Source organism: Scheffersomyces xylosifermentans (assembly GCF_036884685.1).
Source record: "Scheffersomyces xylosifermentans strain CBS 12540 chromosome Unknown RJT20scaffold_2, whole genome shotgun sequence".
NCBI lineage: Eukaryota > Fungi > Ascomycota > Pichiomycetes > Serinales > Debaryomycetaceae > Scheffersomyces > Scheffersomyces xylosifermentans.
Genome location: NW_027042940.1, coordinates 564548 through 579570, shown reverse-complemented (window position 1 = coordinate 579570; position 15023 = coordinate 564548). Strand labels below are relative to the sequence as shown.

At 38.8% G+C, this 15023-nt stretch overlaps 5 protein-coding genes across 5 annotated transcripts; 1 reads left to right on the top strand and 4 right to left on the bottom strand. All coding sequences in view use genetic code 12, as the record gives it.

The window, feature by feature from the left end:
- The first annotated feature begins 130 nt into the window (after nt 1-130).
- Nucleotides 131-1856, top strand: RJT20DRAFT_125494 (uncharacterized protein). The gene has a single exon (XM_064916506.1). It carries the CDS (start codon nt 370-372, stop codon nt 1822-1824), a length of 1455 nt encoding a protein of 484 aa, XP_064775742.1. The 5' UTR covers nt 131-369; the 3' UTR covers nt 1825-1856.
- Nucleotides 1857-4675, bottom strand: RJT20DRAFT_125493 (uncharacterized protein). The gene has a single exon (XM_064916505.1). It carries the CDS (start codon nt 4233-4235, stop codon nt 1947-1949), a length of 2289 nt encoding a protein of 762 aa, XP_064775741.1. The 5' UTR covers nt 4236-4675; the 3' UTR covers nt 1857-1946.
- A 1103-nt stretch (nt 4676-5778) lies between these two features.
- RJT20DRAFT_125491 (alpha-1,2-mannosidase MNL1) lies at nt 5779-8465 on the bottom strand. The gene has a single exon (XM_064916504.1). It carries the CDS (start codon nt 8422-8424, stop codon nt 5878-5880), a length of 2547 nt encoding a protein of 848 aa, XP_064775740.1. The 5' UTR covers nt 8425-8465; the 3' UTR covers nt 5779-5877.
- Nucleotides 8466-8572: 107 nt separating this feature from the next.
- Nucleotides 8573-12216, bottom strand: GPI13 (mannose-ethanolamine phosphotransferase). The gene has a single exon (XM_064916503.1). The coding sequence runs from the start codon at nt 11815-11817 to the stop codon at nt 8815-8817; it is 3003 nt and encodes a 1000-aa protein (XP_064775739.1). The 5' UTR covers nt 11818-12216; the 3' UTR covers nt 8573-8814.
- Nucleotides 12217-13181: 965 nt separating this feature from the next.
- RJT20DRAFT_25714 (uncharacterized protein) lies at nt 13182-14999 on the bottom strand. The gene has a single exon (XM_064919396.1). It carries the CDS (start codon nt 14726-14728, stop codon nt 13247-13249), a length of 1482 nt encoding a protein of 493 aa, XP_064775738.1. The 5' UTR covers nt 14729-14999; the 3' UTR covers nt 13182-13246.
- Nucleotides 15000-15023: the final 24 nt, after the last annotated feature.

The following is a 15023-nucleotide window of genomic DNA, read 5'->3' as shown; positions in this document are numbered from 1 at the left end:
CAAGTTGGAGAGTGTCCACTGAGAAGCTGCAAACAAAACCCATCCCTTCTTCTATGATTCTATAATTCTATACAGTAGTAATTCAGTGATATTCTGATTTTCTTATTTTGTTTTTTTCTGCCTGGGAATACGCGCGCTTCACTTGTAAAGTGAGTACAGATCGCGTTGTGTACTGTTTTAAGAGTAGACTGTTTACCAGTAGAGAGAGATTTGGTATTGTAGTGGTAGTTAATGAGATCTACAAGGTTATCATTTTGAAATTCGATACTGAAAGGAATAATATAATTGCAGAAAACAGCGAAAACTCACCGCCAATTAGTCATAACAAGCTCGTAGTCATCTACATGCGCATTACCATTCTCATGAATCATGAGTAACATTCAAGACATAACGTCTCTATCGGATCTCATTTCAACCTCTCCAAACCAACCAGCGTCTGAATCCTTACAACATGACGGATTACCTGAAACCTCCAGATTGAATTTGGCAGCACTGGTGCTTGTCAGAAAGACAACAGAAACAATTCAAGAAGAAACACAAGACGATATCGATGAAACTTCCCACAACGAAGCATTCTTGCAAACTTCTACTAGCCAGGATTACCATGTTGAACGGAGGCATGATAAAGACACCGCAGATAATGACGGAACTCCAGACAGCGACACGAGTGAGAGCGACTCACAGAGCCAAAATTCCACTTCACTACCATCACATTTGACGCCCTTCGCTCAATTGAGTGATGTGGAAATCCTTCTCGAGAAGCAGAGCTTGAAGCTCTCTCTTCAGCTGGACTTAAACGACACATTAAAGAAAAGAACGGACCTAAAAGCAAGCGTAGAAGATCTCAGAGCAAAGGTTAAATATTTGAAGGATCAAAAGCGAAGAAGAGATAATAAGCGCACGTTGGAAGCTCTTTTGAAACAGAACGAATCAGATTTCGTAGCAAGAACAGAAACTAATTCGAATGAAAACACAAATCAGCAAGCTGCATTAAACAACGAAGATGACGATGACGCGATCTTGAAGAGCTTAAATGTGTTACCATCCAGTAACTGGACTGAACGATTGGAGATGATAAGGAAATTCATGCCATTTTTAGAACTTGATAAAATAAGGACCAATAATTATTATAATGGCAATAACGAATTGATCAGAACAATTGAATTTGTATTGATATCGCCATTATTGTTCAAAATACAATTCAAGTTACTAATTGATACCCAAACTGAAGCACTCAAGGAAATAGTTGTAGGTGATGCTGTCTTATCCAGAAAATCTTCACCTTCATTAACAACATTAAGCATTCTTTCCCCTTCGTTTACTCATGTCTTAATGAAAAATTATCTACCCAAACGAAAGATCAATTTAATAATGTTTGGGCTTAATTCGCTTTCGGTTCTTCTACATCGCAGAGTATCCATTCTCTACAAGCTATTAAGAATGTATCCCACATTGGTACGCGATGGGGACAAGTATTCGGACTTCCTAGAAACAGAAGAGATCCAGGACAACATTAGGTTATTTGCGGTTTTAAAGCCTATAGAGAGTCTAGAATTTGCGGTTAAACGAGGAGCTGACAAATTTATTATAAGGTTAAGCTGGATAATAGAGGTTCAAAACAAGGTTACAGCTGATTTCTGTTCAAACTTGAAATTGCAAATATATTCCGGCGAGGACGAGAGCGAAGATAAGGTTGGAGTATTTAGAGACTGCAATTCGCTATTTGTGAAATTATCTAAAGAATATGGAATTGTCAGCGCTTTTGGTTTAATACTAAAGAATGTGTTTGGTATAATACCGCCACTGGTTGTATTAGCTGGTTAGCAAAAATGTCTTAATCAAGTTATTGAATATAACTTTTCTTGTATTATTATGTATATGTATAAAAATGTATTTTAGTTGCAATCTATAATTTGGTATTTCGTAAACTTTTGAGCAATTTCTCTTCACTTTAGTTCAGGAATATCAACAATATCCTGATCTAAATTGAACGAGATTTTGAAAGAGTCCTTGGCTTTCTTATCTTTCAATTGTTCTTTAACTCTTTTGACAAACCAATCATTACAAAATGTGGCCAATTGTAATATATAAGTATTCTTTTCGTTAGATCTGTTGAAATCGTGGACTGGTAAATACTTGAAGCCAAAATCATCTTCCTTCTTTGGAGTGATCTCGGCCACTTCATTTTCCTTTGCAATGGGCAGTGTCTGTTCAGCATCGTCTATTGGATCGTGGGCTACCTCATTAACTTTGAGGGACTTGCCAAATTGTTGATAGATGTAGTTTTCAAGTCCGTTCACTAAATCATATCTAATATCCTCCCACTCCATTCCAAGTAACTTGTTACCAATTGATTTCTTGTAGCGGAAATATCTATAGAGCCAATTACCCAAAATGGTTGTTTTCTTATTGAATGAAGCAGTACTTGCTTTGGACGAAGTACGAACCGAACGGACAACGGGTCTCGATTGTTCAACCAAATTATTGAGATTTACAACAGACAAGTGCTCATTTGGTTGGCTTGGAAGGTCGGGTAAAGGCACATACTCGTGTAGGAGTATGTCTAGGTCCTTGATTGGAAACTGTATAGCGTCTATATTAGATTTAAGCTTAGAGTTGTGGTGCTTCAAGAAGTCACTTCCATGAGCGTCATCAATATCATCCTTCTTCACACTTTCCACTGAAAAAGTAATAACATTTTTTGTCAATGGCGAAGGGACAGTAGTTTGATGTAAAGTTGCATTTCTCTTACTTTTTCTCTTTTTGGGGCCTGAGTCTTCTGAGGAATGGACACGCTTTCTAGGATTTACCTCCGACTCATCATGATGCTCGTCTGCTTCGATTTCCTCGTGAAGTGAAGCTTCTTCTTCTGCTGCTTCTTTATCTTTTTTGCTCTTGTTTCCTCTTTTTGGAGTGGAATTGTGCTCTTCATCATTAAGGTACTTTATCCTCGTTTTGAACATTCTCTCTGAGTACTCAATTTCGTAGTCAGTATCTTTATCAAAATCGCTAATTAAGTCTTCTGGTATGTATTCCACTTCTGGAATAGTTTTACTACCAAATGGATTCTCCTCGAGATCTTCCGGTTTGAAGTCAGTCTCAAGATAAGTGTATAATAACCAAAGTAAACGCCTAGCTCTATTTTTAGGGTGAATCTTGGAATTAAGGAAGAACTCCATAAAAGTGTTAGAGGAGTTATCTGTGTCGTGGAATGCAATTCCATGTGGATGATTACTCAACAAGAAAATGATTTGTATAATATTAGTGTTAGGCTTAGACTCTGCTGGCAGGTCCAAAATCTCGTCCAAATCCTTTGGAATGTTATCATCTTCACATACTGCTTTCAAGATTGACTTCAATCTAGGAGTGTCCTGTAAAGGTTTAGATCCTCCATACTGTGGGTCTGCTTGAAGGGATGGAATGGAATGGTAAGTCCTCAATGTAGATCTCATTTCTGGCACAAAGTTAATAGTAGTGTTCATACGACCAGCGTTAACGAGTAAGCAGACTTTACTAACTGATTTTCCTAAGTCAGTATCTTTTATGAGTCTTTCTTTTAATATCTTGGAGCACTTGCTCGACTCGACCAAAGTACGAATATAAAGATCTGAAAATGGAATTTTGGGGTTGTTGTTTGCATTAGGGACATCGCAATGTGGGAAAGTATTAGTGAAACAAGCGGTCTCATCATCAAACAATGCTTGAAGGAAGTCATATTGAATGTCTTTTCTCCAAAATGGTTCACCATCAGATTTCTTCAAGTGGCGACATTTGGGAATAGTTGTGTTAGTGTACTTTCTCTTCTTTTTCTTTCCGGAGGCCGTTCTGCTATCTGTTCCGTTGCTTTCGTGAGCGGAAGACGAGTTGACAGAGGAGACATGGGCAATTGACATGTTGGCATCGGTCTCATACTCTTCCTCTTCTTCGTCAGCCTCAGTGGAATTGATTAGGTTTGAAATTGAGTTCGTCTTTGGGGCTGGAGCAGATACCAATGTGGCGATGGAGAGAGGGTTTCTGCTTGATGTAGGTGATGTTGCTGAGCCAGCACTAGTAATGGTATCAGATGAAGACGATGGGTTGTTGATGGCCGCTATGCTGGGCACTTTTGAGGGCTCGGAAACAGGGCTTTGGGCATTAGTCGATCCATTGGCGTCGCCTGAGCCGTTAGAAGCCGGTGATCCAGCGGAAGTGGCTGACGAGGGGGTGTATGTATCGTGTATCGGGTCGTAACTCATGGCGATGTGTCGAAAAACGGAAGCAGGGGAGTTGGCCAAACAAGCTAATGTGTGGGAACTGTAGAGAAGGTGATGGTGGGTATCTAATTGCAATTTATATGTGATAAGTGGTGATAAGTTATACGTCAAAGTTACAGATTACCAAGAGTATATATATATAAATATATATATCACTGTCATATATAACCAGAAGTTGTCAACGGTACTAAGAAAACAGTGTACAGCAAAGATTAATTAATTTATTTATTTGCTAGCACGCATTTGTAGATGGAAAAACGAGCTGCTACGGAAAGTGATTATGCTCAGTGTACCCCGAATTATCAAGAGACGTGGAATCGGTGGATTCTGTTGGTTGGACTGTGTAGTGGTGTTAGCAACGAGAGAGGTGATATGACGGAAAATTTTTTTGGTCAAAGGAGGTGGAGAGAGAAAGAGTGGGATAACGGAATGAGGAGCGAGGAGTGAGGGTGAATGGAAATAGAGGAGTCAATGTGAGAGTGAGACAATAAGACCAGCGGACAACAGAAACGGACAACGTTCGGAACAGTGGATTGGCAGACGGAACGAACAAAGAAATATTCTAGCGAACGAGCATCACTGAATATAGCATAACAGTAAAGGAATGAGTGGAAGGAGTGAGATGAAGGAGTGAGTCGAAGAGAGGCTACCAGAACGAATCAAGGCTTGGAAGACAAGGGACTGTATGTAGTCTTTGGTGAAAGGCTAGTTGGCCCTTAGTATGTGTATGAGGAACTGGCTGCAAATGCCAATAGAGGACGACATGATACGTGCTTTGTAAGTAAATAAATAAATATATAGTATATAGATCTAGATATAGACAGAAGCTAATTCAGTAAGTTTGGACGATAATGGAGACAATCGAGACAATAGGCTTCTGTAGGAAGAAGATAGTATGTCTTGACATGATTTTGGACTAACATTACAGCTTTTGCACCCAACGAAGCTAGTCAAAGCAAAGCAAAAGATCTACAACATAGAGTAATATTGACCTAGACTCGATTGTAGGAAATGAGAATAGAAGGTTATCGAAGTTCAACCACTAGAAGAAGCAATTGTACATTCATGTATGGTTCTATTTTCCAGAATTTTTCTATCAGGGTAAGAGTTCCAATAATGGAAAAGCTCTTCAACGTTCTTCAACGTATGCCTCGAATCCCTGTTGGATGTCGAAATTGGGAACAGCGTATAATACCATGATCTTGTTGTATCCCTTATTCATCGCCTTTAACTTTGAACCATTTTACCAAAAACTCTCCAAGTTTCACCAACGATAGCAACATAGTCTACAAAAATTTCTTGGACAATCCAATCTAACTCCCCACCATTAATTTACAACAGAAGACAATAAAATTACTCTGTGAACATTGTAGATCTGTAGTGGGAATTCTCTTGTCTTCATGAATTAAACAATCCCCAATGATTTTAGATAATAAAACTTCTATAACTTTAGTGATCATTTAGCACATCCTTATGAAGTTGGACTAAAAACTGTGAAGCGAAAGGGTTTCACATCAATCTTCACTGTAAATTTTGTCAATAGCATATCCTATGTTAATATCCTATCCTATGTAATGCCTAATATATTATTTCGGTAACATACACTATATACATATATACAAAGTCAGTCGTACCACACCATGAGATTTTCAACCACATTACCCAGAATTATAACTCTCCCATCACTGGCAATATCAATAACAGATTGCTGTCCAGGCGAAGGAATATGGGGCTCAAACGGTAAAGTCCAAATAATCGAATTTGGCTTGACTTGAACTCCATTGATTTTAGCTATTCTGAGAACTAGTCCGATATCTTTTTCAGTATGTCCTTTGCTCTTGCTGGGTTTTTCGTTTTTCTTGCTTATAGCATGTTTGCCATTGTAGTCATCTTGTCTTGTGGTTTCAATGAATTCATGAGAAATAACAACGTTTCTAGTATCTACCAAACCAGCTCTTAACTTTTCAAATTGAATTCTTAGCGAATTCAATTCTGGAACCCACAAATCACCATCCATGATAATTAGTTCTTCTGAGTTAGCAGGTGGGTTATAATACAATTCTGATACTTCGATTTGATTAATCTGCGAAATATCGCCCATAAACAACTCATATCTTTCCGTTGTATGTGGTCTAGGGCATTGAAGGAAAAACTCTTGCCCTTCATTCTTCGCATACATCGTGAATTTATCAAAGAAAGATGGCGTTAGCTCAACATAACTATTATCCAATGAAGTTTCCGAAAGATAGTCAGGTTTGATAAGAGAGTTTCTATATGAGTAGTCTGCGCTAAACAAATAGTCCATGGAGTAGAAGCCTGATTTCAAGAATGCCACTGAATTGAGGTTCTTATTGAAGGGATTTGTTTCACAGACTTCAAAACGATTAACGAATGGATCTCTTTTTTGGAGATTTTTAACTGCCGGGATTTGAAAATCAGCTGCTTGTGGCAATGTTATATTTCTAAAATAGCTGGAGTCATTAGTACTGATTAGCAGCTCCTCGCTATTCATTAAAGACATGATCTTTTGAAAAAAGGGTCTTTTGAGTTGATATACTTCATCGGATTTGTTACTCTTTTCTCTGTAGGAAGGCGATATGTGCTTATTAAACCACAAAGGATGTGCCTCTGTTGAAAACACCCAATTTTTATTACTCATTAGGTTCGAATGCAAGAATACCTCATCTTTTGTGTCAAACAATAAATAAAGATATTTGAGAGTTTCACCCATCACAAACGTTTCCATTCGATTCTGTAATTCGCCTGTTCTCACATCCTGGATACCGTTAAAGCCGCATGTTGTTTTGAATTTGTTTTTGAACAAGTTCAAAACTCTCTCTCCAATTTGCAAGTACATGGGATCTTTAGTGGCTCTGTAAAGGTAGTAGGTTGACTCAATAAATTCAGGCCTTAATGGGTACCACTCTAATGCAATGGAGTCATTTGACGTTATCGCCTTACTTGGTTTGTTGAAATGAACATAGACCCATCTTTCTGGTATCAGTTCAAAATAATTCCATAATTTTAAGTAAATCATATGCGTCTTGATCGCTTCAGTGACTTGACCCGTAAGAACTTGGAGACCAGCCCAAAACGCTCCCAACAGATCGATCCAATCAGTTTGCAAAGCTCCGTCATTAGTTCCCACATTAGGGAAAATCATACTACCTTCAAACGGGCCACCTCCTTGAGCCAGATGAGTTAATAGAGCCTTATAGGATGTCTTGAAAACAGACCACATATACTTATCATCGAAAATAATCGATGCCTTAGCTGCATATTCATAGAATGAATCTATCGATGCGCCTATTCCTGTCAACGTATCTTTCCATGTATTTGCTATCGGATCCAAGGTCATTGGTAACAAATTGAGGGTCAGCTTAGAAGTCCACAACTTCCAAAATGTCAATTGTGTGTAGCTTTCGAATTGTGGATCTCCTGTCAACCTGGATAAAAGTGTAAATTCCAACACTGGAGTCGTTGCTCCTGAAGTGCAAGCATCTCTTTGTAGAGGTGGTGGAACATCACGAACTCCTTTGGCTAAATTGACTCTTGGAACTGGAATATTTGTGGAGGTTTTATACGCGGGTATTAATCTCAAACCAAGATCATAAGCCATTTCCAAAAGAAAACCATCGTATTTTTTTGAAATTTCTTGTAGCCTAATGTACTTCGGCGGGATCACTTTCCTATTGTTGGTGATATCTGTAAGCAACAAATGAGCTGATAATAAGCCTCCCAAAGATCTAATAGACAATTCAAATACTTGAACTATAGTATCCTGCTCGAAGAGATCTTGCTGGTTATTCTTTAGGTACAGAAGCATTGACTCTAGTTGATCCCATTGCTCCATTATCACAAGAGTATCTAAATTATCCAAAACCGTCAGTGAGATGTTTCCCATTGCGTCGTTTCGTACAGTGTTATTGATATCTTCATAATCGGGACCATATGGCTCGCAAGTAATGGGTCTTACTTCATCTGCTGGGAAGCCATATTCCATATAAGACGACCAAGCATGAACAAATAGTGCCTGTGTCTCATTTTGGAGGTATCTTATATGATCTGGAGTGAATGATGAATTGTAATTAGTGTCGCTAGCAGTTATCTGGTGTACAAAGATAAGAAATGCAAATATAAATGTGCCTCTACGTAGCAAGTAGAATAGCATCTATGCGAAAAGATCGTCTTATAATAGGACTTAGTAAAAAGACTAGAACTTGCCACCTGAAATATATTAATTCATATTCTAAGTGAAATCATCTAACGTTTTCCATTTTTTACGTGGTAGCGCTGGGTGATTATAAAGGTCCTGTGATCTTTATTGTAATATAGTATAGCAAGACAAGTTAGAGTATGTATACGTTGAAACAGTTGTATCAGCAGATACAACGCATGCCATAATAAGATAAGATTATAATACCTTCGTTCGAATTCAGGGGAACCTACAAACATATCCCGTATTCGTGAATAAATAAATCTAATTATTGCAAGACCGTGATAGTGTCTCATTGTTTATACGAGAGATTACCTAGCTATTCCGGTACTAAAAAGGGAACGGTCATTTCCCAAAAATTCTATTGACCTGAGTGACAACCTTGCCGGTGCCGAACCACAAGGTGATGGTTATAAGGAAGATGTTCAATACAAGGATTAATAATGCGCTTAACATGAATCTGGGTGCAAAAATTTTCCAGACCATTAAATGCCTTCTAAAGTGAGCAGCAAAGATTAAACTTGATAATCCAGTGAACAACTGGTATGTGATGAAAGTGGTGATATTTGTGATGATTTGTGATAACACTGTTATTGGCTTGCTTGATGGAACTATCCTCCACAAAGTAATCAATGGGATGGACAAGCAAACAATAAAAAATGGTCCAAACGTGTTTAATATGATATTGAGATGCGTGAAAGGCAATCTGATAGTTTCCGTCGTCATGAATCCCACATCCCATTGGATTGAAGGAAGAGTTGCTTGGTGGCCAGTACTAAAGAAATGCTGGTATCCCAACAATCCAAATATAATGGGAGAGATCAAATTCCTGCGAATGTCCAATATCACATATAGCTCAAGAAGAGACAATATTTGTACAATCAACATATTCAATGAGACAGCCCCAAGAGGTTTGGTCACTAACATTATAGCAACTGTGAAGTTGAGCACCAACAAGAAGTATGAAGATCCATATACATTACCATAACCTAAAATGGTAGCTGTTTTCTGCGAAGCATCCGAATCCTCTGATTCCTCATCTTCATCTGGACTTAACAGTTCAGATAACTCCAACTTCACACACAATGGGCCTTTTGACCAACTGAAATTGGCAAGGACCAATGTAATAAAGAGAACAATTCTAGCAATTGCCAACTTCAATGACTTAATTAAAGGAGAACTCAATATTAAATTTGTAGAGCTGAAATAATCGCTGTTCTGAACGTACTCAAAGGTCCAATAGACAGCGTTCATGAATAGCAAAAATTTGAGACCAGTTCCTATCCAAAGTGGTGCTGCGGAATGGTATGAGTCTGATAACTTGTAGAATGCTTCAATGACAGCAGGCAAAAAGTATGAGCATAAATGCAAAATGAGTACAGACCACCACGTTGTGCCAAATGTAGGTGTACAATAAGGTCTTTGTTCCTCTCGGCACAAATTAATTGTTGAAACAAGCCTGGAAAGAATAGTGAAAGTAACAGCATGCAGTAGTCCCAATACCTTTTGTGACTTCGTAATGTGATTATTTGATGCTGTACTGTAAACGCAGAAAAAGCCAAATGTAATCAAGAAGAACAGGACCATCTTGTCTTCCCAAACAACGTAGGAGTTTGATGCAAATATCAAAGAATGTGACGCAACAAAAACGATTCCTAGGAATGACCAACTGTTGAAGTTAAAGATAAAGAAGTCTATAAGTTGGTGCCATAACCAATTGATACTGAACCTATCCATGATAGGGGCCCAGAACCCAATAAGTATTCCCAAAGAAGCTCCAATTGCAAGGCACATCTTTAAACTGAAATCTGTAGGTTTCAACACGATACTTACAGAGAGAGAGAGCACAAGTCCAAGAAGCATCATTGCTATCACTGAGCCTATGAACTCGAAAGACATTGTCAGTACTCTAACAGAGGGAATCGATCTAGCGTATGTTAGTATGAATGTTAGCAGAAGGAAGAGTATTGTAATACCAACCCCAATCAGCTTCAAATCAAACGTGGCCCATAAGCCCTTGCATTCATCTAGAGAGGAGTGCTGATAATCTCTCGCTTGTCCTATCAAGACTTCAAATTTCTTTTTATCTGTCCCATGTTCAGTATAGTTAGCTATGAACTCATTAAATTTTTGGTTGATCTTCAAGGACAAATTTGGCGTATTGATACGGAAATTATTAATTTGCTGAAGAGTTTTGTAAGAAGCCAACGACATTTGCTTTACACTTTCAAAAGCTTCATCTACAGGAAATCCAAGGTTGTTGAATGGTATTGGAAGACCTAAGAGGAGTGACATCGTAGGAACCAAGTCTATTTGGTTGACACTTCTATAATTCTTACCCAATTCTGAAATATTATAGTGCTCGGGGCTTTTCTTTAGAAATTTCTTATTCTTAGCATACATGAAAAGCGTACTCTCGAGCTCATCTTTCGAATCGCCTCCGTGGTTACCTGTATAATCCATACCATGGTCTCCAATTACGACGAGAAGTGTCTTATCATCCAATTTTTCCACTACTTCAGTAATAACGTCATTCATTTGGTTCAACTTCTCTTTCATTGTGAAGTGCTTGGGCCCATACCTGTGGCCGACATGGTCGACACCTAGAAAATGACCCACCAAGAGATCCCATCTTGTATAGTTTTCCTTGTGAAGTAAGGGAAACAAATGCTCGATTACCCCGTAGTCTACTGTGTGAAAATCCCACACGTTCAAAGAATCATAGGGAAAGTTCAACTCGGGCTCTATATAATGATTGAAAAGTGCATGCCATGTGTCATCACCCATGAATGCTATAGTTTTGTTGTTCTTGTGTAGCTGCAATAACCAATTATCTTCGTCTATGGCATCTCCATCAAAATTGGAGCCAGCATCGATAATGGTTGGCAAAGAACCCGTCGTTAAACCCTTCAAACGCTGCAACGTAGTAGTTGGTGGATCAGCTATGAACTTAAGTAGCACGCCGTTGTCTTTTTGAGCCAATTGATGTATTATTGGGAAGTTGTTGTGGTAATATTCGTCTGATCCCTCCACGGGTATAACGAAATCGAACCTGAGGGCATCGATAACCAAGAGTATTGCTTTTTCAAATCGGGGTTCTTCCATACACGTATTAGATTCATCGTCAGTACATTCCGAAACATCGGGAAGAACATTACGGGAGAGTAGGAAACCCTTTGTGAAGAAACCGACACCCACGAATTGAACCAAGGCAAGGAACACTAGCACTATGACATATCCTATGAACGTAACCTTGAGCTTCTGTTGGCGCAACTTTGAACGGGATTGTTGCTGGTACTGCTGCTGCTTGAAAACACGGCGTCCGGGCAACTCCGGTTCTGCTTCCATGGGAATGTATGCACTTGGTGATGATCTGATTTACAATACAGATCGGTGGGAATGAGTATCGTTTTGGTTTATGAATGAAAGACGAAGAAATCGCTGCTGGTCAAAATAACCACAGATCTTTGAAAGTATTGAATGCTGAAGAGATATATGCCGCAAGGATTCCAGTGTTTAACTCGAGTCTCTTGGCTACTTGTAAAGCTCTGTAACAGTATCTAGAGTGGAAACGTCGCTAAATGCCTGTCAAAACATCGCGTCGTTGGTGGTTCGTCACGTGATATAATTACGAAATCAAGTGGTTATCTGAAGGGGATACTATATGGGTTTTGAACTGGAGAGCATGGTGATGTGAGAGAATAGCTACTGGTAAGTGATTTTACAATTTGCTACAATTTGAAAGCGTTACACTAATCAAAGCTCTTAGATTTATTAGATAGACAAGCTATGAAGATACGTACCAATATTATTGATACAATAAGAGAATGCAAAACTTCAGCCTACTCTGACCGTGTTATAAAATTCAACAGGTTATGAGCCACAAGAACGGCTTTTTCTACACTTGAATTGTTATGAACATAGAATTGGTACGTACTCCAACAACTCTAATCATGTTGGTGAACCAAATAAATTTCATGTTGTAAAGAACACGAAATATGCTCGCTTTAAATACTTTTGGGGAAATTGGGTGTGCACGTAGATGCGAAATGTGAAAGATTCATTTATACCGCCTTATGTTTTTCTTTTTATCAGGAATAGCCATACATATTGTTAGTGGCTATTATGAACGTTGTCTCTCTGGAGATTAACCTATGGAAGCGAATATGCTAGAATCAGCTGCAGGGAAAAGGTGTTGCTGTAGGCACTAGGTGTAGACTGATATTTTGCATTTTTGGGTAAATTCTTTGTCTGGGATGGGAATAGGAGTTTGGATGGGCATATCTACTTTATCGTCATATCCTTACATTTGGTATGTTGTTGTTTTTCCTGAGCTTTTCTTATGGGAAGGAAAATTCATAGGTCATGTTAAATGCATAAAACACAGTATTTGAATCACACGCAGTAAACTGGACAGATTAGCTAATCCTGTATGTAACGCTGAAATGATACTGCGGTACGGATGTTTATGGTTACCATCTACAAAACTGCCGGTTTAAGTACGCAAATTCATGCCCGCAAAGTGCCTGCAAATATGGACTCAGGAATCAAACGTCTATGCATGGAAAAGGAGATTCTTGTTCATAACTTGGATAGTGGATATATAGTGGTTAATTCACAATACCAGAAGCTTGTTTTTACCATGTGAGTAAACCCTTCAGGAAATTAACATCTATAATTATACATTGTAAAATATACATACGAAACTATACATATACACTATTAATCTACAACTGAAATGAACTAGCAAATTCATCACCAAAACTCTTAAATTTGTCTACTCCATGCTGTGATCAATTTGGCTCAAAAAGTCCTGGTCAAAGGCACTTCCTCCCATCATTCCGTCATCTCCCTCCTCGTCAAAGTTTATTAAGTCACCCATGTCATCGTCTACTATAGCCAGGTTTGGGTCCAAATCACCATCGTCTTCAAGGAATGCATTCATATCTTCATCCTCAACTATAGCGTCACCAGGACCATTGTCCATTGAGGGTGCACTGCCAATGGAATCTTGGCCCGTCCCTATATCAGCTGCTGAATTAATATTGTTATCGTTGTTGCTTTCACCAACTTCACTGTCGTTGTTACTATTACCGTCAAGATTATCCATGTTCACCATTGACATTGTGAAATTGTTAGACATATTACCATTTGAATTGTAGTCATTGCCACCTGTGGAACCATTTTCATACTGGTTCATGTACATATTGCCATTAAAGTTCGACGTGTCTATATTCAGCTGGTCAAGACCTAAGTCACCGGGGATATTTCCTTGAAGAGGGCGGGCATTTACGGCAGTCGACTCTCCATTGGGTACAGGGCCATTTGTTGCAACTTCTGGTTTGGGTACCGTATTGTTGACGTTGATGTTGTTTAGGTTATTTAAGTTGTTAATGCCTTCTATGTTGTTGATGTTATTAATTCCTTCCATGTGACTGATTCTGTTCATGTTGTTAATGTTGTCAATGTTGTTTATGCCAATGTTGCTAATATCCTCACCGCTATTACCATTATTGTTAATGCTAATTAATGATGTAATCAGTTTAGGGTTATAGTTGTTTGGAGCAGTTTCAACTGCGAGATCTGGAGCGATTTTACCAATCAGAATTGAGTAATTCTTCACGGCTGGAGTAGAATTATATTTCTGGTTGTATTTCTCCTTGTAGTCCAGCAATATCTTTTCAACTTCCCTTTCTAAGTCATCTAAAGATTCTTTGTTGTACATTTTCGATTGCAATTCTGAGAGCTTGTCGACATTCTCTTTCTGGAACAGATATTTCTCATCTGTAGGAACATATTTAGCATAGTATTCAAGCGCAGAAACTTTTAGTGTCTCTACATCTTTAGCAAGTTCCTCGTTCTTGAATTTCATCAGAGAAAGATCTCCGAAGTATAAATCCTCGGGACGCAAATTCTTGTATTCTTCTGCCGATCGCTTGGGTAATTGTGGGTAGAGCTTAGGAGGTATTATCTTGGAGGTGTGTATCATTTTGGCTGTCACGTTTTCGATATACTCGTGATTATTGATAAAGCGGGTCAATGCATCGGACCTGAATGCTATCAAGTCTGCCTCATCGTGAAGTTGCACTCCGGGTTCTTCCTTAATTCTGCTTTGTGCCTGAGCGTGTGCTTGAGCGGCGGCTTGGTTACGGGCTGCTGCTTGTGCCTGAGCCTGTGCTGCTGCTTGCGCTTGGGCCGCAGCTTGTGCTTGCTGCGTCTTCTTATTCAGACGGCCTCTTGGTCTTCCTGGGTGGGCCATTTTTGAACTCTATGTGTTTGTCTATCAATGAAGGCTCTGTATGGAACCTTTTTTGGAGTGAATTGTCAAATAGCTTTTATGGATATACGGAGCTAAGATTATCGAGTCAATGTGAACAGCACCAATAAAGGACAGTGGTAAGTTCACGACTCTGTAGTTGGAATTATTAGTAATTACTTCACTACCACAAAACCACCTACAGCTAACAGAATACGATTCTATGACTATTCCGCCTATTAATATTAGCACTTCTACTTATACTATCAGTACCTTATGGCGCCTAACATTATACTGT